General features: G+C 43.9%; 1 protein-coding gene across 2 annotated transcripts in view; it reads left to right on the forward strand.

Annotated features, from left to right (window-relative positions):
* Positions 1 to 26,030, forward strand: part of crb2 (crumbs cell polarity complex component 2) — a 55,531-nt gene that overhangs the window by 11,682 nt on the left and 17,819 nt on the right. For both annotated transcript variants that reach the window (XM_062959481.1, XM_062959480.1), the window contains exons 2-7: positions 7,137 to 7,829; positions 11,896 to 12,091; positions 12,208 to 12,347; positions 14,292 to 14,474; positions 14,601 to 14,714; positions 24,788 to 25,720. In XM_062959481.1, the coding sequence (XP_062815551.1) occupies positions 7,137 to 7,829; positions 11,896 to 12,091; positions 12,208 to 12,347; positions 14,292 to 14,474; positions 14,601 to 14,714; positions 24,788 to 25,720 (2,259 nt within the window). The remainder of the gene's footprint in view (positions 1 to 7,136; positions 7,830 to 11,895; positions 12,092 to 12,207; positions 12,348 to 14,291; positions 14,475 to 14,600; positions 14,715 to 24,787; positions 25,721 to 26,030) is intronic.

Genomic DNA, 26,030 nt, shown 5'->3' on the forward strand with positions numbered 1-26,030 from the left:
GTTATCTGGGAGGTTGCTTATCGGTTGAAGAAGGAGCAGGTCTGGCGCATGGGGCGCATGGCTAACCTGAGCATCACATTTAAAGGGCCAGAAGTTCAGGGCAGGTCAGGGCCTTTTTCGGGAGGCCTCCGAGGGTCCGAATTATTCCAGAAACATCTCAATCCACGGGCTTCTGGAGCCTGTTTATTTCCCCAGGAGATTTAGGCTTAGACCGTGTACAACATTTGTTTGGGTGCCAAGTTCGGGATTTGCAACAAAGGCAGCCTTTTGTGGTCGCGCCAACAAAGGTCAGTCGGGATATTTCGCAACACTGACTCTTGCGCGGACTGACCGGAGAGATTACTGGGACGGACTGGCCTGGTTGCGTACGAACTGCTTTCGGAAATATTGGAGTTCTATAATAGATGTTGTAAGCTATAAATAAAGTTATAATTATTATTATAATATTCTGAATGGGCACAGACTACGTTATCATCAGCATATTGGATTTCTATAACAGATGTTGTAGGCTATAAATAAGGTTATTATTATTATATTCTGAATGGGCACAGACTATGTTATCGTCAGCATATTGGATTTCTATAACAGATGTTGTAGGCTATAAATAAGGTTATTATTATTATATTCTGAATGGGCACAGACTATGTTATCATCAGCATATTGGATTTCTATAACAGATGTTGTAGGCTATAAATAAATTTATTATTATTATTATTATATTCTGAATGGGCACAGACTACGTTATCATCAGCATATTGGAGTTCTATAACAGATGTTGTAGGCTATAAATAAATTTATTATTATTATTATTATTATTATATTCTGAATGGGCACAGACTACGTTATCATCAGCATATTGGATTTCTATAACAGATGTTGTAGGCTATAAATAAAGTTATTATTATAATATTCTGAATGGGCACAGACTACGTTATCATCAGCATATTGGATTTCTATAACAGATGTTGTAGGCTATAAATAAAATTATTATTATTATTATTATTACTATTATTATAATATTCTGAATGGGCACAGACTACGTTATCATCAGCATATTGGATTTCTATAACAGATGTTGTAGGCTATAAATAAAATTATTATTATTATTATTATTATTATTATTATTATATTCTGAATGGGCACAGACTACGTTATCATCAGCATATTGGATTTCTATAACAGATGTTGTAGGCTATAAATACAGTTATTATTATTATTATTATTATTATTATTATTATTATTATTATATTCTGAATGGGCACAGACTATGTTATCATCAGCATATTGGAGTTCTATAACAGATGTTGTAGGCTATAAATACAGTTATTATTATTATTATTATTATTATTATTATTATTATTATTATATTCTTAATGGGCACAGACTATGTTATCATCAGCATATCGGAGTTCTATAACAGATGTTGTAGGCTATAAATAAAGTTATAATTATTATTATTATATTCTGAATGGGCACAGACTACGTTATCATCAGCATATTGGATTTCTATAACAGATGTTGTAGGCTATAAATAAAATTATTATTATTATTATTATTATTATTATTATTATTATTATATTCTGAATGGGCACAGACTACATTATCATCAGCATATTGGATTTCTATAACAGATGTTGTAGGCTATAAATAAAATTATTATTATTATTATTATTATTATAATTATTATTATATTCTGAATGGGCACAGACTACGTTATCATCAGCATATTGGATTTCTATAACAGATGTAGGCTATAAATAAAATTATTATTATTATTATTATTACTATTATTATAATATTCTGAATGGGCACAGACTACGTTATCATCAGCATATTGGATTTCTATAACAGATGTTGTAGGCTATAAATAAAATTATTATTATTATTATTAGGATATAAATAAAGTTATAATAATAATAATAATAATAATAATAATTATTATTATTATTATTATTATTATATTCTGAATGGGCACAGACTACGTTATTATCAGCATATTGGAGTTCTATAACAGATGTTGTAGGCTATAAATACAGTTATTATTATTATTATTATTATTATTATTATTATTATTATTATATTCTTAATGGGCACAGACTATGTTATCATCAGCATATTGGAGTTCTATAACAGATGTTGTAGGCTATAAATACAGTTATTATTATTATTATTATTATTATTATTATTATTATTATATTCTGAATGGGCACAGACTACGTTATTATCAGCATATTGGATTTCTATAACAGATGTTGTAGGCTATAAATACAGTTATTATTATTATTATTATTATTATTATTATTATTATTATTATATTCTTAATGGGCACAGACTATGTTATCATCAGCATATTGGAGTTCTATAACAGATGTTGTAGGCTATAAAGTTGTTGTTGTTGTTGTTGTTGTTGTTATTATAATTATTATTATATTCTGAATGGGCACAGACTACGTTATCATCAGCATATCGGAGTTCTATAACAGACGTTGTAGGCTATAAATAAAGTTATAATTATTATTATTATTATTATATTCTGAATGGGCACAGACTACGTTATCATCAGCATATTGGAGTTCTATAACAGATGTTGTAGGCTATAAATAAAATTATTATTATTATTATTATTATTATTATTATTATGATTATTATTATATTCTGAATGGGCACAGACTACGTTATCATCAGCATATTGGATTTCTATAACAGATGTTGTAGGCTATAAATAAAGTTATAATTATTATTATTATATTCTGAATGGGCACAGACTACGTTATCATCAGCATATTGGAGTTCTATAACAGATGTTGTAGGCTATAAATACAGTTATAATTATTATTATTATATTCTGAATGGGCACAGACTACGTTATCATCAGCATATTGGAGTTCTATAACAGATGTTGTAGGCTATAAATAAAGTTATAATTATTATTATTATATTCTGAATGGGCACAGACTACGTTATCATCATGTTGGGGAGCCCAGGTGCTACTCTTTCTACCAAAAGAAATTTGTTTTGGAGGAGCATGAGGCCGGGTTGTGGTCGAATTCCCTTGCTGAAAGTTTGTGTAAACATCGGAGGGAGGGCTGAAGGCATGTCCAGAGCTTATCAAGTGTTCTGTCTCAAAGTAATAAAAAACCCCGTAAATGCAAATTCCAGACGTGCCGGGTAGTCCGAGAGGAGAGGAGGGGAAGGGGTGAAGTGTCCGGCTGATGCTTGTTATCTGTGGCCGCCTTTGAAGTCCCTCCTAATCGCTTCTCCAGTTTCCAATGTGTGTTGAATGTCTCCCACCCTCAGAGGCCGGAGCCAAAGGTGAAGCATTGCTTGACCACTGGTTTCAGCATCTCGGAAGATTTATACGATTTGAATTCTCATGCTCAAGACCTAGGGTCTAAGAATGAAATAAATTTGGATTTTGGAAGTATCTCGGCATGAGTGCTGTGCATTCAAATCCACTCCTTACCTATCTCATGGGGCAGAGAACAGCCAGACTTTGAAGCTGCAAGGCCATTCAATGCCAACCAAGGTGGCCAACAACAACCCAATCCAGCGATCATCTGCCCTCACCCTGACTTTTCCTTTTTTCAATGCCACTGTCGAGCATTTGTCCAGACCAAAGTTGTGGTTACTATTATTATTATTATTATTATTATTATTATTATTATTATTATTATTATTATTATTATTTCCTTCCTGACTGTTTCCAGTCAGCACTCTCTTCACTCTCTGAGGCCATTCAATGCCAACCAAGGTGGCCAAGGGCAACCCAATCAAGCAATCATCTGCCCTCACTTTCAATGATTTTTTCTTTCTTCAATGCCACTGTCGAGCATTTGTCCAGACCAAACTTCTTCTTCTTCTTCTTCTTCTTCTTCTTCTTCTTCTTCTTCTTCTTCTTCTTCTTCTTCTTCTTCTTCTTCTTCTTTCCTTCCTGACTGTTTCCAGTCAGCACTCTCTTCGCTCTCTGAGGCCATTCAATGCCAACCAAGGTGGCCAAGGGCAACCCAATCAAGCGATCATCTGCCCTCACTTTCAATGATTTTTCCTTTCTTCAATGCCACTGTCGAGCATTTGTCCAGACCAAACTTATTATTATTATTATTATTATTATTATTATTATTATTATTATTATTTCCTTCCTGACTGTTTTCAGTCAGCACTCTCTTCGCTCTCTGAGGCCATTCAGTGCCAACCAAGGTGTCAAGCATTTGTCCAGACCAAACTTCTTCTTCTTCTTCTTCTTCTTCTTCTTCTTCTTATTATTATTATTATTATTATTATTATTATTGTTATTATTATTATTATTATTATTTCCTTCCTGACTGTTTCCAGTCAGCACTCTCTTTGCTCTCTGAGGCCATTCAATGCCAACCAAGGTGGCCAACAGCAACCCAATCCAGGGATCATCTGCATACCCACGTTGTGGGAGTTGGAGTCCAAAGACACCGGGAGGGAGGGCCCAGGTTGAACCATGTCTTTGTCCTATTATAACTGGACACTTGAGTCAATCAAGATCAAACAGAGCAACAATATATACAGCAGTCTCTCTGAATTCTTACAGAGAATAGAGGGAATAAACAGTCTTTTAAAACAATCTTTAAATATGCCTCATCTGCCTTAGAAATAATCAGGCTTCGAAGTGTTGGCAGCCATTTCCTTCCAGACTGTTTCCAGTCAGCACTCTCTTCACTCTCCGAGCTGAGGTCTTTGTCTTTTTTACAACTGAACACTTGAATTAACCAAGGGATCATCTGCATACCCACGTTGTGGGAGTCGGAGTCGAAAACACCCAGAGGGAGGGCCCAAGTTGGACCGTGTCTTTGTCCTCTTGGAACGGGACACTTCCGTCAATCAAGATCGAACAGAGCAACAATATATACAAAAATCTCTCTGAATTCTTACCAAGGACAGAGGGAATAAACAGTCTTTTAAAATAATCTTTAAATATGCCTCATTTGCCTTAGAAATAATCAGGTTTTGAAGAGTTGGCAGCCATTTCCTTCCAGGCTGTTTCCAGTCAGCACTCTCTTCGCTCTCTGAGGCCATTCAATGCCAAGCAAGGTGGCCAATCCAGGGATCGTCTGCATACCCACATACCAGCCTGAGCTTAACCATATGTTGTGAACCGGTTCTCATAAAGCGTCAACGGGACAGCGTCCCTCCCTGTGCCTGGCCCCTCCCTGACCTCCCTAAGCCACCTTTCTGGGCCGGGAGGGATTTGCAGGATGCCCCGCCGGCCACCTCACCCCCTCCGCCCCCTCCGCCCCGCCGCTCTCCATGTGAGGCCGGGAATGCTCCCCGCGCTCGGCACCCTCCAGTGCGCCTTTTGTGCTCCCCTCGGACCCCTTTATCCTCCGAGGCCCACTCAGGCGGACAAGAGCGATGACGCCATGCGCCTGGCATCCACCCCGGGCACCAATTAGCGCCCTGGCCCAGGCTCCGCGGCTCAGGCCCCTCCCCGGTGTTTTCGTTGCGCACAAGTAGCACACAAAAAAGAGAACAAATAGTACAACAACTAACAAAAACCATGCATGGGCAAACTTTGGCCTTCCCACCACGTGTTTTGGACTTCCCACTCCATAGAAAGTCTCTTGGAGTTCTATAAGAGATGTTGTAGGCCTTCTTCTGAAGGAGCACAGGCTACGTTATCATCAGCACATTGGAGTTCTATAAGAGATGTTATAGGTCTTCTGAATGAGTAACGCTTACGTCATTATCAACATATTGGAGTTCTATAAGAGATGTTGTAGTTCTTTTTCTGAATGAGCACAGACTACGGGATCATCAACATATTGGAGTATTATAATAGATGTTGTAGGTCTTTTTCTGAGTGAGCACAGGCTACGTTATCATCAGCATATTGGATTTCTATAACAGATGTTGTAGGCTATAAAAAAGTTATTATTATTATTATTATTATTATTATTATTATTATTATTGTTATATTCTGAATGGGCACAGACTACATTATCATCAGCATATTGGATTTCTATAACAGATGTTGTAGGCTATAAATAAAGTTATAATTATTATTATATTCTGAATGGGCACAGACTACGTTATCATCAGCATATTGGATTTCTATAACAGATGTTGTAGGCTATAAATAAAATTATTATTATTATTATTATTATTATTATTATTGTTATATTCTGAATGGGCACAGACTACATTATCGTCAGCATATTGGAATTCTATAACAGATGTCATAGGTCTTCTTCTGAATGGACATAGACTATGTTAGCGTCAGCATACTGGAGTTCTATAACATGTTGTAGGCTATCAATAAAATTATTATTATTATTATTATTATTATTATTATTATTATTATATTCTGAATGGGCACAGGCTATGTTATCGCCAGCATATTGGAGTTCTATAACAAATGTTGTAGGTCTTCTGAATGAATACACATTACGTTATCATCAACATATTGGAGTTCTGTAAGAGATGTTGTAGGTCTTTTTCTGAATGAGCACAGGCTATGTTATCATCAGCATATTGGAGTTCTATAACAAACTACCTGTGCCCGGCCACGCGTTGCTGTGGTTAGGACTTAATTTTTCTTTTCTTTTTGTTGTATGAACGTAGAGGCGTGGATGAGAGGTTGTGCTGTCAATTTTCGAGGTTGTGGGGTGTTTAGTTTAGTTGTTTTGTCCGGTGCCATGATTCCATTACCCTTTTATATATATAGATGTTGTAGGTCTTCTTCTGAATGAGCACAGACTATGTTATTGTCAACATATTGGAGTTCTATAACAGACATAAGTCTTCTGAATGAGACTACATTATCATCAGCCTATTGGAGTTCTATAACAGACAATGTAGATCTTCTGAATGAGCACAGGCTATGTTATCGTCAACATATGGGAGTTCTATAACAGATGTTGTAGGTCTTTGATCATTGCCGCCATGTCAGCACGGGGTGTCCGTTTACCTGCCGGGGCGGTGCCTATTGCTCTACCCGCGCTACATCCTTTTGAACCACTAGGTAGGCAGGAGCTGGGCATGACAGTCAGGAGCTCACCCCGACCCGCGGCTTTGGAACTGCTAACCCTCCGGTTTGCAGATTTCCTAACCAGTGAGCCGGCTGGCCACGTGCTTGTTTACACTCACGGGTGCTCTTCTCTCCGCAGGGCCCGTCGCGTCCGAGCTGGCCACGTCCTGTTCCTCGTCCCCGTGCACGAACGGCGGGACCTGCCTTGAGCTGGAGCGTGGCTACCGGTGCGCCTGCCCCCAGAGCCCGCTTGCCTACGTGGGTCAAGACTGCGAGTTCCTCTTCGACGCCTGCGCCGGGCACTCCTGCCCGCCCGAGTGGAGCTGCTCCGGGACGCCCGGATACTTGAACTACTCGTGCCACTGCCGGCCGGACCCGCTAGGAGCCGACTGCAGCGTCCGAGGGGACGAGTGCGAGCACGACCCGTGCCCGGAGCCTCACCTGGACTGCGTCCCGCTGCCCAACGGCTACGGCTGCCAATGCGGGAGCGCAGAGAGCTGCCCGAGGGGCCCGCCGGCGTGCTCCAGCCAGCCCTGCCACAACAACGGGAGCTGCGCCGAGGAGGCCGGGGGCTACTCCTGCGAGTGCCCGCTGGGCTACGGCGGTCCCCGGTGCGAGGAGGACGTGGACGAGTGCGCCTCCGCCCCGTGCCAGAACGGGGCCATCTGCCTGGACAGGGTCGGCGAGTACAGCTGCTTCTGCGTGCCCGGCTTCCAGGGACACCACTGCGAGATCGACATCAACGAGTGCGCCTCCCGGCCGTGCCGGCACAACGGCACCTGCCTCAACCTCATGGACCACTACCTTTGCCAGTGCCTGCCCGGATACACAGGTAACACTCCCCTGGCCATCCCCCTGGAAGCAGTCCTTATCACTAGTCGGGATGTGCGTGATATATGTTTCCTTTGTTTACTTCGTGCATTCGTTTCGTGTCGACCGTTCGTCAAAATGAAACGAATGACGATCACTAGTCAGGATGTGTGCAATGTACGTTTCCTTTGTTTAGTTCGTGCATTCGTTTCGTGTCAACGAATGACGATCACTAGTCGGGATCTGCAATATATGTTTACTTTGTTTACTTCGTGCATTCGTTTCATGCCGAACATTTATCAACACGAAACGAATGACGATCACTAGTTGGGATGTGCGCAATATATGTTTACTTTGTTTACTTCCTGCATTCGTTTCATGTTGACCGTTCGTCCAAACGAAACGAATGACTATCACTAGTCAGGATGTGCGCAATATACATTTCCTTCGTTTACTTTGTGCATTCATTTTGTGTTGATGAATGACGATCACTAGGCCGGATGTGCGCGATATATTTACTTCGTGCATTCGTTTCGTGCCAACTGTTTGTCAACACGAAACGAATGACAATCACTAGTTGGGATGTGCACAATATATGTTTACTTCATGCATTCATTTTGTGTGGACTGTTCGTCAACACAAAACGAATGATGGATCACTAGTCAGGATCTGCACGATACACGTTTCCTTCGTTTCCTTCAAGCATTCGTTTCATGTCGACCATTCGTCCAAACGAAACGAATGACGGATCACTAGTTGGGATGTGCACAATATATGTTCCCTTCGTTTACTTCGTGCATTCGTTTCGTGTCAACCATTTGTCAACACAAAACGAATGACGGATCACTAGTCGGGATGTGCACAATATATGTTTACTTTGTGCATTCGTTTTGTGTGGACCATTCGTCAAAATGAAACGAATGACGATCACTAGTCGGGATGCGTGCAATATATGTGATTGGGATGTGTGCAATATATGTTTACTTTGTTTACTTTATGCATTCGTTTCGTGTCGACTGTTCGTCAAAATGACACAAATGACGATCACTAGTCGGGATGTGCGCAATATATGTTTCCTTTGAGCATTCCTGTCGTTCCTCGACACTAAGCGAATGAGACGACGTTTTCGTACGACACGAAAACGAAAGCTGCGCAGTCACCGTGCTTGCTTGTGTTTGCTTCCACTTCCCGGAGTGCCCGAGATGGCCTATACAGGGATTAGCAACAACAACATGACAACACCGTGAGAAGCATTCTTGGAGGCAGCACCCTCATGCCCTTGGGGTCATGCACCATTGTGTTTCATGCATTGTGTTTCATGTGCTCATCCCACACCCTGGCAACCTTGCAGAATCTCTGAGCGAGACCTGGAATGAGGCAGCGGCAGGGCCTGAATCATCGCCATTCCGGGTCATTCTCCTTTGGCCGGCCTCCCACACACTTGGGCCGGTGACTAAGAGCCCACCACCACGGGGGCACCTGATGCTGCGCTCCACTTGCCCCCTCCCAATGATAATCTCAATTCCTTCGCAGCCACGTCACTCCCTCTCTCGCAAGGATGAGCAAGGCCAGGCGGAGGAGGGAGTGCTCGCTCGGTGCTGGCCGGTACCAGGTGGGGGAGGCTTCTTCGGCAAGCACCGAATTCCAGAATTCCCACCCGTTGCCAAGGAGGGGAAAGAAGACCCTCGAGGGAGGGAGGCGGCGGCATCAAAACTGTCTTGTTGAAGGTGTTTGTGGCGGGAATCGCTGGGGTGCTGTGAGTTTTCCAGGCTGTACGGCCATGTTCCAGAAGTAGACCTCAATGCAGATACCCTCATCGACTGACTTTGCAGCTGCAAGGCTACTCAGTGCTAATCAAGGTGGCCAATGGCAACATTCACACTTGCCTCTCCCATCCTGGATATTCGATATAGATCATCATCATCATCATTAAATTACTTATTAATCGCCCTCCATCCAAGATGCTCTCTAGGCGATTGACAAGCTAAATTGTAAAGGATCAAAATACATACATACAAATCCATAGCACTTAAGACCTGGCTTTTACTAGAGCTTTTGATCTATGTTAATTTTATCATCATCATCATCATCATCATTAAATTACTTATTAATCGCCCTCCATCCAAGATGCTCTAGGCAATTTTCAAGATAAAATTGTAAAGGATAAAAATACATACATACAAATATTGATAAATATTGGCTTTTTACTAGAGCTTTTGGTCTATGTTAATTTTATCAATATTTGTATGTATGTATATATTTGTATGTATGTATAATTAAATGATGATGATGATGATGATGATGATAAAATTAACATAGATCAAAAGCTCTAGTAAAAGCCAGGTCTTGAGTGCTAGGGTAAAAGGCCCTAACTCACGCATGGCTCTCAATCTTTACAGATTTTATCCATGATTTTATCACTATGTATTGTATGTGTTTTTAACTTGTTTTGTTTGATTTGTTTTATTGCTTGTTTTATACTGTTGATGACTGGGTTTGGCCCCATGTAAGCTGCCCCAAGTCCCTTCGGGGAGATGGAGCGGGGTATAAGAATAAAATTATTATTATTATTATTACTATGATTATTCATATAAGGCAGCAAGGCTCCACTTGCCTTGTTTCCAACAGACTTCTATGCAGAGACCCTCCCTGGTCGACTTTGCAGTTGCAAGGCTATTCAATGCTAATCAGGGTGATCAGTTGCAACATCCATACTTGCCTCTTACAGACAAGAGTTCTTTCTTTCTCCCACCCTGGACATTATTCCATAGATATATATAAGCCCCACTAGCTTAGTTTCTAACTTCTGAGGATGCCCGCCACAGATGTGGGAGAAACGTCAGGAGAGAATGCTTCTGGGACACGGCCAGGCAGCCTGGAAAACTCTCAGCAACTTTGCAGGCCCTGTCTGCCTCCCTCTGAGCTTTCCTTCCGAGCGTGGTGTGCCTTTGGGACTGTTTTGTGCACCACGGTTGTGCCTCCCCTTGAGTAGCACGGATGGGAAGCGGTGAACTTTGCTGAACGCTTGATCCCCCCGATGAGGGGACCTACATTCCTCCTGGATTAGCGTAGCCATGGCTGCTGGGAAGCGGGACTCTGCCAGGAAGGGGGATTAGGTGGAGTGGCAGGTGCCACTCATCGACAACGAGGCTGCAAAGGTCTCGTATCTGGGTGTGTCCACTGTTGTGTGTCCCCGGCTGTATCATTTGTAGAATCCTGCTTGTGAAGACTCGACGTGGCAGAGAATGGAATCCCTTCAGATCCCACCGCTGCCACCAATTAATGTGAAGACTTGATGTGATGACAGGGATGGAACCTTTTTGGATCCCACCGCTGCCACCAAAATGCGAAGGGTTCACCTTCTACCTCTATGTATTTCACTTTTCTATGTTGTCGCTGCCACCACCTTTGAAAGATGCTTTGCTCAAATAATAAGCAACATTTGAAGAAACAGTAACTTGCTTATTTATAGTACAAAGCTTGATGGTTGCAAGAATGTTATAACTTAAGTTGAACGATGTTACTTCTGTACAGTACGTGTTGCAAGACTTTTCAATCGTTTCACTGAGCTTAGTATGGTATTAGCTTTATAAGACTTGTTTCTTTCAGTTAGGAATACTGTCCTTCTTGAACTTAATTGATCTGTACCCGATCAAACTTGGACTGGGGAGTTTAACTGGTTAACCCTAGTCCTTCTATGACTTAGGGATGTAACCTCAGCTCTTTAGTTATTCCTACTAAAGGCTCAGCAACTTTAATTTTAGCCCTTCTCCGCTAAAACTCTCTAGCTGCTCAACTTCCTCCCACAATCTCTTTATTTCGATCACACTCCTTTCCCACTGAATAGAACCAACTGCTCTGCTCAACCGACAAACTCCAACTGCCGAATTCCAACTGCTAAATTTTGAATTCTAAGGCTTCCACCAACAAGGTGAAGCCACGCCCCTTTCCCTGGCCATGCCTTAGAGGCTCCCAGCTTCTGTATAAGAATAGCTGAAATATATAACCTTAAACAGTCAACCTAAACATAGCAATCATGAATAAAACACAATGATCATGACTTCTTTACACTGCTCTTTCTGCCCCAGGTATGAATTGCGACGTGGAGATCGACGAATGCGAATCCGCCCCTTGCTGGCACGGCGGCACTTGCAGCGACCACGTCGGCTTCTTCTCCTGCTCCTGTCCGCCGGGATACGAGGGCGAGCGGTGCGAAGTCGATGTCGACGAGTGCCAGAGCCGGCCCTGTCTCAACGGAGGCGCATGCCACGACCTCGTAGACAGGTGAGGCGACAGCGAGGACGCCGTTGTGTTTGAGATGTAAACAACGCATTAGCGCACACTCATGTCTTGTATTGATGAACTTGGTGCTACGTCTCTCTCTCTCTCTCTCTCTCCAGCTACGAGTGCGACTGCCTCGGCACTGGGTTCGAAGGGCGGCGCTGCGAGCTGGACGTCTTGGAGTGTGCCTCCCAGCCTTGCCAGAATGGGGCGTCCTGCCTGGAAGACGTGGGGCGCTACACCTGCGCTTGCTGGCCAGGTGAGCAAAGGCTAAAATAATAATAATAATAATAATAATAATAATAATAATAATAATAATAATAATAATATTTTATTTATCTACCTGAGGGGACTCAGGGCACATTGCAGTACACATACACATCAAACATTCAATGACAGACAGAAAGGACGTATGTTTTATCGGTGAATTGGATGTTGTGCTCGGATTCAGCCACATGGTGGTGCTGTTGCTCCGTTCTCTATGAAGAACATCCATCAGGACTTCCTCCTTCCCTCTTTGGTCGCCGGCATTTTCTGGCCTTTTTCTTTATTATGGTGTCGTGAAATACTTCCCCCGCTTATTAGCAATACCTAATTTCTCTACTTTCTCTACTCTAAGCTGTTTTCGAACTACTTAGGTAAACAGTGAGCTGGGCTTGACAGTGGGGTGCTCGCTCTGACCAGGCTTCAAACTGGCCTCCTTTCAGTTGGTAGATCTTATTACTTCTAGTGATTGACCAGTTGGGCTAAAGACCAGCTTGTGGAGTCCACAATTTAGGAGTTCAAACAACTCCCCCAAATTTTCAGGTTGAAAAAAAACACTTGTTTAGTCATGAATGTTAACTGGTTAACCCAATCCCACCGTCAAGTCTATGAGAAGCAAAAATGAGAGTCCCTCCAGAACTGCAAGCACTGTCTCAACCAAATTTGGATTATCCACACTATCATTACCTTGGGGTTTTGTTCTACCAAACAAAACCCCAAGCACTTCGGCCTGGTAGCCTGGCCCTTGTTCGTCTTTCCAACTCCACTGCGCTTCGGCCTGGTAGCCTGGCCCTCGTTCGTCTTTCCAACTCCACTGCGCTTCGGCCTGGTAGCCTGGCCCTCGTTTGTCTTTCCAACTCCGCTGCGCTTCAGCCTGGTAGCCTGGCCCTCGTTCGTCTTTCCAACTCCGCTGCGCTTCAGCCTGGTAGCCTGGCCCTCGTTCGTCTTTCCAACTCCGCTGCGCTTCAGCCTGGTAGCCTGGCCCTCGTTCGTCTTTCCAACTCCGCTGCGCTTCAGCCTGGTAGCCTGGCCCTCGTTCGTCTTTCCAACTCCACTGCGCTTCAGCCTGGTAGCCTGGCCCTCGTTCGTATTTCCAACTCCACTGCGCTTCAGCCTGGTAGCCTGGCCCTCTTTCGTAATTCCAACTCTGCCATGCTTTGGCCTGGTAGCCTGGCCCTCGTTCGTCTTTCCAACTCCACTGCGCTTCGGCCTGGTAGCCTGGCCCTTGTTCATCTTTCCAACTCCCCCGTAATTTGGCCTGGTAGCCTGGCCCTCGTTCGTCTTTCCAACTCCGCCGCACTTCGGCCTGGTAGCCTGGCCCTCGTTCGTCTTTCCAACTCCACCGCACTTCAGCCTGGTAGCCTGGCCCTCATTTGTCTTTCCAACTCTGCCATGCTTCAGTCTGGTAGCCTGGCCCTCATTTGTCTTTCCAACTCTGCCATGCTTCAGTCTGGTAGCCTGGCCCTCATTTGTCTTTCCAACTCTGCCATGCTTCAGTCTGGTAGCCTGGCCCTCATTTGTCTTTCCAACTCTGCCATGCTTCAGCCTGGTAGCCTGGCCCTCATTTGTCTTTCCAACTCTGCCGTGCTTCGGCCTGGTAGCCTGGCCCTCATTCGTCTTTCCAACTCCACCGCACTTCAGTCTGGTAGCCTGGCCCTCGTTCGTCTTTCCAACTCCACCGCACTTCGGCCTGGTAGCCTGGCCCTCATTTGTCTTTCCAACTCTGCCGTGCTTCGGCCTGGTAGCCTGGCCCTCATTCGTCTTTCCAACTCCACCGCACTTCAGTCTGGTAGCCTGGCCCTCATTTGTCTTTCCAACTCCACCGCACTTCGGCCTGGTAGCCTGGCCCTCATTTGTCTTTCCAACTCTGCCGTGCTTCGGCCTGGTAGCCTGGCCCTCATTCGTATTTCCAACTCCGCTGCTCTTTCTTTGCTACCAGGATATGTGGGAGACCACTGCGAGGAGGACGTGGACGAGTGTTCCCAGGAGCCCTGCCTGAACGGCGGCCAGTGCTTCGAGCGGTCCAACCAGAGCTATTACGGGGGGCGCGAGGGCTTCCCCGCGGAGTTCAACTACCAGGAGGCTGCCGGGTTCGTCTGCGAGTGCCAGCCGGGCTTTGAAGGTAAGGTGTGACCGTGATTCATGACAGAATCCAGGCCACTGACTTCTGAATCAAGTTATATCTCTCTTTGTAATGAACGAGAAACGAGTTCGAGGTCTGACGTGATTTGTTTCTGATGCTTGGAAGGAGAGACCTGCTCCGTCAACGTGGACGAATGCGCCTCCCGGCCCTGCCAGAACGGAGGAAGCTGCGCCGACCTGGTGAACGGCTACGAGTGCCATTGCCTGCCAGGATACTCGGGTAAGACTCAACACGGATTACCCATTTTTATGGCAGAGTAGGTTAACTTTTCAATCGCTGAAAAATATTGGATAGACTGTGCAGCGTGGAAATTGCGTGAATTGCGGTGTCGCAGAAGAGTGTTGTGAGGCTGCCATCTGGTGGGCAGGAGAAACATCACAAAGTCAGTGTCTTCCGCACGACAGACTTACGGCACTTTGATGCCACTGTAACTCCCAAGGCTCCGTGATCTGGAACCCTGGGGTCTGCAGGGCAAGCAGATGAAGGTTTGATTTCTTTGAGTGCGCATTATTGTGTGTTGCAATTGCACAATGCATTCCCTGCCATTTGCATTGTGTTTTGACTGTGTTGTATCAACCTCGAGCCATAAGGAGATGTGGGTAACCATTATTATTATTATTATTATTATTATTATTATTATTATTATTATTATATTATTATTATTATGACACAGCAAACAATATAGATATGCTGGATTTCGTATCACAAAATCACAAGTCGAACACTTCCCAAGTGTTTAGGACTGTGTGATGTATTTTCGGATGATGTGCCCAGATCCCAGCAGGGTGGCCTTTTGCAGTTATTATTATTATTATTATTATTATTATTATTATTATTATTATTATTATTATTATTTTATTATGACACAGCAAACAATATAGATATGCTGGATTTCGTATCACAAAATCACAAGTCGAACACTTCCCAAGTGTCTAGGACTGTGTGATGTATTTTCGGATGATGTGTGCAGATCCCAGTCGGGTGGCCTTTTGCAGTTGGCAGATCATAAATAATAATAATAATAATAATAATAATAATAATAATAATAATAATAATATATTATTATTATTATTATACTATACTATATATTATTATTATTATATTATGCTATATAGTATTACTATAATAATTACTATATTATACTTTATAATAATATTAAAAGTATTCTTATTATTATACTATATCATTATTATATTATCCTATCTATCTTATTATTATTATTATTATGCTATATAATACTACTATAATTATTATTATATTATACTTTATAATATTAAAAGTATTCTTATATTATTATACTATATTATTATTATATTATCCTATTATTATTATTATATTATGCTATATAATACTACTATAATTGTTAATATATTATACTTTATAATATTAAAAGTATTCTTATATTATTATATTATATTATTCTTATATTATTATACGATATAAAATATTATAATTATTCTTATATTATTATTATATTATACTATATATTATTATTATAATTATTCTTACATTATGCTATATAATAATACTATAATAATTACTCTATTATACTTTATAATCATATTAAAAGTATTCTTATATTATTTAACTATATAAAAATAATATAGTCTTATATTATTATACTATATAATACTACTATAATTATTATTATATTATACTTTATAATAATATTAAAAGTATTCTTATATTATTATACTATATTAATCTTATATTATTATACTTTATATTAAAAGTATTCTTATATTATTATATTATATTATTCTTATATTATACTATATAAAATATTATAATTATTATTATATTATTATTATATTATACTATATATTATTATTATAATTATTCTTACATTATGCTATATAATAATACTATAATAATTATTCTATTATACTTTATAATCATATTAAAAGTATTCTTATATTATTTAACTATATAAAAATAATATAGTCTTATATTATTATACTATATAATACTACTATAATTATTATTATATTATACTTTATAATAATATTAAAAGTATTCTTATATTATTATACTATATTAATCTTATATTATTATACTATATAAAAATAATATTATAATTATTCTTATATTATTATTATTATTATTTTATTATGACACAGCAAACAAGATAGATATGCTGGATTTTGTATCACAAAATCCCAAGTCGAACACTTCCCAAGTGTCTAGGACTGTGTGATGTATTATTATTATTATTATTATTATTATTGACACAACGATGTTGTATGACACAGCAAACAAGATAGACATGCTGGATTTCGTTTCACAAAACCACAAGTCGAACACTTCCCAAGTGTCTAGGACTGTGTGATTTATTATTATTATTATTATTATTATTATTATTATTATTATTATTATTATTATTATGACACAGCAAACAAGATAGACATGCTGGATTTCGTTTCACAAAATCACAAATCGAACACTTCCCAAGTGTCTAGGACTGTGTGATGTATTTTCGGATGATGCGTGCAGATCCCAGCAGGGTGGCCTTTTGCAGTTGACAGGTCGTGATTTTGTCAATGTCTATTGTTTCCAAATGCCGGCTGAGATCTTTTGGCACGGCACCCAATGTGCCCATCACCACCGGGACCACCTGCACTGGTTTCTGCCAGAGTCTTTGAAGTTCAATCTTGAGGTCCTGATAGCGGCTGAGTTTTTCCTGTTGTTTTTCATTATTATTATTATTATTATTATTATTATTATTATTATTATTATTATTGCCAACCCATGTTCATTGCACCATTCAGTACTGGGACTAGTACTGCAAGAGACGGAGATGCAGAAGCCTTTATGAAATGGAAAAAGGCTTATCTGTGTGTCGATGAGCAGTGTGACTCACTTGATTCAGGGATAACTTGTTTTATCCAAATTTCGTGGTTCCGTTCCCATTGGAATTAGCAATAGGATTCGGGTCGTAGGATTCAGGGGTGTTTGAAATGGGACGAGTCCCTTTATTTGTAGCCTGGACCTTCACAAACTTGAAATCAATAGCAGGCAAATACAGGATTTTCCTACTGCGCATGCTTCTATGGAGGATGATAATGCAAAACCTGGTCTTGGATCATAATGCAAACCCGGTGAGAAGTGTGGGACTCTCCGGAGAGGGAAATAAGCGCAATTAATCTTTCCTGCTTGGCCCATTAATCCCGGTCTAGCCCTGCCGCGTAAACAGCTTATTACTTCGCATTAGGATCACAGCGCAAACTCCACGTCGTATTCCTGTTCAGCATTTCCGTGGCCGGTCGGGTCTGCATGGAGTTGGGTTTCTGTAAAGAGTAGACATGTCCAAAAAATCGTTTTGAATCGTATATCGGAATTATTTCGGATTGTTCTCGCTTTTTGATACGCATTAGACATGTCCAAAAAATCATTTTGAATCGTATATCGGAATTATTTCGGATTGTTCTCGCTTTTTGATACGCATTAGACATGTCCAAAAAATCATTTTGAATCGTATATCGGAATTATTTCGGATTGTTCTCGCTTTTTGATACGCATTCCGAGACATTGTCTCACAGCGCAACCAGCAATGTAACCATTATGCAACCATAAACGGGCCGAACCATTGTTGGCCCATTCTCTAATTGTCTCTTAATGTTTCGTTAATTTTTTCCCCCAATTTTTTAAAAAATATAGAGAGAGGGTGAAGGGGCCCGGTCTGGCTGTTCCCACAGAGGGGTTTGGAGAAAGGGTTAGGGTTTTGTTGCTGGTTCTTTCTCTTAGCAAGGGAATTTCTAGTTTTCAAAGTATCTTTGCACTCCTTGCCAGGGCATTGCTTCGTCCATTTCTAATTGAAGGCATTGAGTTGAGGCTTGTGGGATCACATAGCCAGAGACACCATTGATTTCCAGTGTTTTTCTTGCTTACAAATATAGCAAGGGATTTTCTAGTTTTCAAAGTATCTTTGCACAACTTGCAAGGGCATTGCAAATTTGATGAGGATAGCTTAAGAAATGTAAAAGTAAAAGTCCCCCCCCCCCCCGTTCCTTTTTTTTTTTTTTTGGCGATTGCGCATGCGCGTCCGCCATTTTAGAAACATTTGGGTGAAAAAATCGGAAATACTTTCTATATCACTTTAGAAACGAGAATTGAAACATTTTTTTCATCAATTGGACATGCCTAGTAAAGAGCTAATACTGGATAATATTGGGTGTGGTGGGCACTGAACTTGAGTTTTGGGAGTTGTAGTTCACCTCCATCCGAAGTCCAAACCATGATGGATCGGGACCAAGCTCGACACCAATACTCAACACGCCCATGTGTGAACATTGGTGCAGTTTGGGGAAAATTAACAGACTTTGAAATTCGGGAGTTATAGTTGCTGGGATTTATAGTTCACCTACAGTCAAAGAGCCCCTTGAACTCCACTAAGGATAGAATTGGGCCAAACTTGGCCCTCGAAATGCCACTCAGCCATAGAAACGCACTTATTTGCGGCCTTGGACAAGTCTCAGACTCAGCATTAGAGGAACACAAATGTATTGTAGGGCAAAAGCGCTGTGGGAAAGGCAAAGGCTGCGCATGGGTGAACATTGCTCCTGTCTCCCCCATGCGCAAACGCTGCACCGCCGCCGCCGGGGAGCTGGTAGGCAAACATTCCTGTCAGCAGTGATAGGAGCCAGCTGGGAGGGTTAGAGCCGAGATGGATTAGGTCTTGATGCCGCTGCTGCTTCGGCTTATGCGCCACTCGCCGGCCGGGCCGCCTCTCGCGCACTGCATTGGCTGCCTCCCTCCCTCCCTCCCTCCCCAATCCGCTCCTGCTGCCGGTGCTCAGCAGCCCTGACTCGCTCCTGTGCACTCCTGCCGAGAGTGTTCCCGGGCGCATCTCCTCCTGGCACCCCCACCCATGCGCCCAGGGCAGCCGCCATGAACGCCATGCTCGTGGGCATCTTCATGAGCGGGATCTACCTCCTCACAGGTAGGAAACAAGTGGGCAAGAAGACGGTGGAGGGGCGGGGGTGCTTAGGACCCTCCAGCGCATGGCTTGCACATACTTTGGGAATGTCTGGTTCTGTGTGTGGGGGGTGTTGGGGGTGCTCAGGACCCTCCGGCGCATGGTTTGTACATACTTTGGGGATGTTTGGCTCTGTGTGTGGGGAGATGCTCAGGACCCTCCGGCACATGGCTTGCACATACTTTTGGAAAGTTCGGCTGTGTGTGTGTGTAGTGCAGGCGATAAGACAGTGGAGGGGTGAGGGTGCTCAGGACCCTCCGGCGCATGGTTTGCACATACTGGGTATGGGATGTGGGTGAGAAGACAGTGGAGAGGTAGGGGTGCTTAGGACCCTCTGGCGCATGTCTTGCACATGCTTTGGGAATGTTTGGCTCTATGTGTGTGGGGGTGCTCAGGACCCTCTGGTGCATGGTTTGCACATACTGTGTATGGGATGTGGGTGAGAAGATAGTGGAGATGCAGGGGTGCTTAGGACCCTCCGGCGCATGGTTTGCACATACTTTGGGAATGTTTGGCTCTATGTGTGTTGGGGGTGCTCGGGACCCTCCAGCGCATGGCTTGCACATACTTGGTATGGGATGTGGGTGAGAAGACGGTGGAGAGGTAGGGGTGCTTAGGATCCTCTGGCGCATGGCTCGCACATACTTTGGGAATGTTTGGCTCTGTGTGTGTGGATGCTCAGGACCCTCCGGCGCATGGTTTGCACATACTGGGTATGGGATGTGGGTGAGAAGATAGTGGAGAAGCTTAGGACCCTCCGGCGCATGGTTTGCACATACTTTGGGAATGTTTGGCTCTATGTGTGTGTAGTGCAGGCGAGAAGACGGTGGAGGGGTGGGGGTGCTCAGGACCCTCCGGCGCATGGTTTGCACATACTGGGCATGGGATGTGGGCGAGAAGACGGTGGAGAGGTAGGGGTGCTTAGGACCCTCTGGCGCATGGTTTGCACATACTTTTGGAAAGTTTGGCTCTGTGTGTGTGGAGTGCAGGCGAGAAGATGGTGGAGGGGTGGCAGTGCCCGGGACCCTCCAGCGCATGGCTTGCACATACTGGTTATGGGATGTGGGTGAGAAGACAGTGGAGAGGTGGGGGTGCCTGGGACCCTCTGGCGCATGGCTTGCACATACTTTGGCTGTGGTCCCGCGGTGGGTGTGGCGGTGCTTGCCCATCCCCCAGTTGCCCGGAGCACAGTGATCTTTAAGCTTCACGCTCAAGTGCGCTTTGGCTTCCCTCGTGATGCTTCGCATTCCAATTTCTGGGGGAAACGGAGCCGTGCTGGGAAAAGCGCACTCCACTTGGCAGCCGGAAAAGGCTGCTGCGCTCCTGGGACCAGTAAAGGTTTTCTCCGGACATTAAGTCCAGTCGTGTCCGACTCTGTGGGTCGGTGCTCATCTCCATTTCTATGCCGAAGCGCCGGCGTTGTCCGCAGACACCTCCAAGGTCATGTGGAGTTCCTATGTTACCTTCTTGCCGGAGCAGTACCTATTGATCTACTCACATTTGCATGTTTTTGAACTGCTAGTTTGGCAGAAGCTGGGGCTAACAGTAGGAACATTACTTTTTGACCCACCCACATGGCTCGCCTCTAAAGGTAGCACGGGTGGGCGCTCACTGGGCAGAGAGTTGTGGCCATTAGGATACAAACACATGGGTGTTGCTTTGAGAGAGTGCGCACTCAAGCACTCAAGCCGATCTCCTTCGCGAAGCCTCAAGCCAGGTCTTGCTATTTCCGGACCGGGGGAGGCGTTGGCTGTCCAAAGGCTTTGTGCAGCAAGTGGATATTGCAATGCCGGCCTCCTCCTCCTCCACCACGGCTACCTCCCCCTTGCTGAAGCATCCCAAAAATGAAGCAACCTCCTGGGGCCTCGGCAGATAATGTTTATTCATGTAGTTCTGGTGCAAGTGCTCTCCAACCGTTGCATGCGCTTGCTTTCTCCTGGGACACAGTTTCAGCCCTGGAGACTCTAAGCTCGATAGAAACCCAAAGAACAGGAGTGTCATGCGCAAAAGGTGGGTTTCTGCTCTTGGGTAAGAGAGGTAGTGATCTTGTGTTTGCATGGTCCAACTTCGGCCCTCCCTCCGGGTGTTTTGGACTCAGACTCCCACAACGTGGGTATATGCAGATGATCCCTGGATTGGGTTGCTGTTGGCCACCTTGGTTGGCATTGAATGGCCTCAGAGAGCGAAGAGAGCGCTGACTGGAAACAGTCAGGAAGGAAATAATAATAATAATAATAATAATAATAATAATAATAATAATAATAATAATAATAATAAGTTTGGTCTGGACAAATGCTCGACAGTGGCATTGAAGAAAGGGAAAATCATTGAAAGTGAGGGCAGATGATCGCTTGATTGGGTTGCCCTTGGCCACTTTGGTTGGCATTGAATGGCCTCAGAGAGCGAAGAGAGTGCTGACTGGAAACAGTCAGGAAGGAAATAATAATAATAAGTTTGGTCTGGACAAATGCTCGACAGTGGCATTGAAGAAAGGGAAAATCATTGAAAGTGAGGGCAGATGATCGCTTGATTGGGTTGCCCTTGGCCACCTTGGTTGGCATTGAATGGCCTCAGAGAGCGAAGAGAGTGCTGACTGGAAACAGTCAGGAAGGAAATAATAATAATAATAATAATAATAATAATAATAATAATAAGAAGAAGAAGAAGAAGAAGAAGAAGAAGAAGAAGAAGAAGAAGTTTGGTCTGGACAAATGCTCGACAGTGGCATTGAAGAAAGGAAAAATCATTGAAAGTGAGGGCAGATGATCGCTTGATTGGGTTGCCCTTGGCCACTTTGGTTGGCATTGAATGGCCTCAGAGAGTGAAGAGAGTGCTGACTGGAAACAGTCAGGAAGGAAATAATAATAATAATAATAATAATAATAATAATAATAATAATAATAATAATAAGTTTGGTCTGGACAAATGCTCGACAGTGGCATTGAAGAAAGGAAAAATCATTGAAAGTGAGGGCAGATGATCACTTGATTGGGTTGCCCTTGGCCACTTTGGTTGGCATTGAATGGCCTCAGAGAGCGAAGAGAGTGCTGACTGGAAACAGTCAGGAAGGAAATAATAATAATAAGTTTGGTCTGGACAAATGCTTGACAGTGGCATTGAAGAAAGGAAAAATCATTGAAAGTGATGGCAGATGATCACTTGATTGGGTTGCCCTTGGCCACCTTGGTTGGCATTGAATGGCCTCAGAGAGCGAAGAGAGAGCTGACTGGAAACAGTCTGGAAGGAAAGAAGAAGAAGAAGAAGAAGTAGTTTGGTCTGGACAAATGCTTGACAGTGGCATTGAAGAATTCAACTCCCACCATTCCTAACAGCCTCAGGCCCTTTCCTGAAGCTGTTAGGGGCCTGAAGCTGTTAGGAATTGTGGGAGTTGGAGTCCAAAACACCTGGAGGGAAGGCCGAAGTTGGCCCATGTCTTTATCCTCTTGGAACTTATTTATTTTTATTTATTTATAGTATTTATATCCCGCCCTTCTTTCTCACTCAGAACGGATCACATTACACATATAAGGCAAACATTCAATGCCTTAACATAGAACAGAGGCAGAGACAGACACTGGCACCAGGCTGGCCTCGAACTCATGACCTCTTGGTCAGAGTGATTTGTTGCAGCTGGCTGCTCACCAGCCTGTGCCACAGCCCAGCCTTCAACTCCCACCATTCCTAGAATATAGAACAAAGACAGAGACAAACGCAGGCTCCGAGCTGGCCTCGAACTTATGACCTCTTGGTCAGAGTGATTTGTTGCAGCTGGCTGCTCACCAGCTGGCGCCACAGCCCGGGCCTTGACACTTCCGTCAATCAAGGGATCATCTTCATAGCCATGTTTTGGGAGTTAGGAGTCCAAAACACATGTCGGGAGGGACAAAGTTGGCCCATGCCTTGGTCCTCATAGAACTGGACATTGAAGTCAATCAAGGGATCATCTGCATACACACGTTATGGGCATCTGCACTAGAGCGATGGGATTTGTATCCCTCTGAAGTTGGCGAGATTGTATTAAGAAGAATGGGAGCCGATTCCACATTGCCTTTGCACTCGGGTTCCTGCCAGACCTGCAGACAGGGTGTAATGCTATTAAGCCGAATAATCCAGACTTTGTTTATCTCTGCAGCTGTCTTGGAAGATTAAGCGGGACCTGCTTTCGGGTCTTGGAGGAGCAACAGGCTTCTTAACGTGGGGGTTGGTCTCCCATATCAAGTATTTATTTATTTGCAGTATTTATATTCCGCCCTTCTTTCTCACTCCGAAGGGGACTCAGGGCGGATCACATCTATATATATAAAAGAGTGATGGCATCACGGCAACCCACAAAACAACAAAACTACAGGCCCCCCAACCTCAAAATTTGACAACACGACCCCTCATCCATGCCTCTAGGTTGATACAACAAAAAGAAAAGAAAAATAAAGTCCTAATTAGAGGGAGAGGAATAATTGCTTTTATCCAATTGCTGCCAGTTAGAAGGCTAAGCTCCTCCAACTTGGTCTCCTAGCAACCCAATAAAAATAATAAAAAACACTAAAAAATAATTAAAAACACCAAAAAAATTAATACAATAAAATACTATAATAACAGAAAATAACTAAAAATAATACAAGAAAATAATAAAATATAATAAATAAAAAGATAACTTACAATAAAATTAATTAAAAAATACAAATAACGTCAAATAAAAATTACACAACAATTTTTAACCAATACCACCACTACTTTGCCACAGCAACGCATGGCCGGGCACAGCTAGTTACACATATAAGGCAAACATTCAATGCCTTAACATAGAACAGAGACAGAGACAAACGCAGGCTCCGAGCTGGCCTCGAACTCATGGCCTCTTGGTCAGAGTGATTTGTTGCAGCTGGCTGCTAACCCACCTGCACCACAGCCCGGCCTTCAACTCCCACCATTCCTAGAATATAGAACAAAGACAGAGACAAACGCAGGCTTCGAGCTGGCCTCGAACTCATGACCTCTTGGTCAGAGTGATTTGTTGCAGCTGGCTGCTAACCCATCTGCGCCACAGCCTGGCCTTTAACTCCCACCATTCCTAGAATATAGAACAAAGGCAGAGACAAACGCAGGCTCCGAGCTGGCCTCTTGGTCAGAGTGATTTGTTGCAGCTGGCTGCTCACCAGCCTGCACCACAGCCCGGGCGAAACGTAAGAAGGGTCACTTCTCTCTCCTCCCATGGTGCCCAGGACAACAGGATATGGACCTGGAGTGAGTGACAGGGTGACGTCTAAGTGACCCCCACTTTTATCTCTCCCGCCCCCCCTCCCCGTCCTCTGTGCACTAGGTGTGGAGTGTGCCACCGACGTTGACGAGTGTGAGGGGCACCCGTGCGAAAACGGGGCTGCCTGCGAAGACGGCCTTGCCGACTACATCTGCCATTGCGTCCCGGGCCCGGACGGCACTGCTTGGGGTGGGAAGAACTGCTCGGTGGAGCTGACCGGCTGCCGGAGCCACGGCTGCCAGAACGAGGCCTTGTGCACCCCCACCTACCAGTCCGGGGCCCACGGACACCTGTGCCAGTGCCGCCCCGGGTTCTACGGCCCCACCTGCGCCACGCCCACCACCTTCTCCTTCACATCCCGCGTCTATCTCTTCATCAACATGTCTGCAAACAGCGAGAGCAAAAGGAGCCTCCTCTCCGGCGTGGCTCTCCGCTTCCGGACCACCTTGCCGGACGCCGTCCTCTTCTACCGAGGCCACCAGACGGAGCGCCTCTACCTAGAACTGACCGGCGGCCTTCTGCGGGTGACCTTTTCCGTGCGGGAAGCCACAACGTCTTTCACCTTGGCGGCGCCACACGTCGACGACGGCCACTGGCACAAGGCCGAAGTCCTCCTGCACGAGTCCCTCGAGCTCCGGCTGTGGCACGAATCCTGCGCGGCCGGCGTCTGCTTGACCAGCCACCCCCTCGAAGCGACAGCCGTGGCCTCCTCCCTGCCCTCCCTCTTGCAGATATACATCGGGGGAGTTGAGGAGAAATTATTGTCCAGCCCTGTCAAGAACTTCATTGGTTGCCTCCAAGACTTGAGGATCGATTCCAAGGTGGTCCTACCACAGGAAGTGGCCGGGCAGCAATCCTCCGGCTTCCAGCTGGGCTGCGAGAGGACGGAGTGGTGTCTCTCTGATCCTTGTTTACACGGCGGACGGTGTGTTGACCTCTGGGCGGACTTTCGCTGTCACTGTCCTCGGCCGTATGAAGGCCGCACGTGCTCCTTCGGTGAGTAGAGAGATGTTGAGGAAGGTAATATTAGGCTGCTGGGTAGAGTTCATCCATCATTCCCATGCTCAGAGGGAAAACTTTAGAACTGTCTTTTTAGAGACTGTGGGAAGAAGGAAGGAATAACTTGTCTAGCTAGATCAGTGAAGGCCACTCTGCTCCTGGGTAGAGTCCGTTCATCATTCCCAAGCTCAGTCCTGAAGCACTAAGCGGAAAAACTTTAGAACTGTCTTTTTAAGGACTGTGGGAAGAAGGAATGAATAAATTGTCTCCGGTGATTTATTGTGAGCTTGAGTTTAACGCCAAGATG

The sequence above is a fragment of the Anolis carolinensis genome, unplaced genomic scaffold (assembly GCF_035594765.1).
Source record: "Anolis carolinensis isolate JA03-04 unplaced genomic scaffold, rAnoCar3.1.pri scaffold_7, whole genome shotgun sequence".
Lineage (NCBI taxonomy): Eukaryota > Metazoa > Chordata > Lepidosauria > Squamata > Dactyloidae > Anolis > Anolis carolinensis.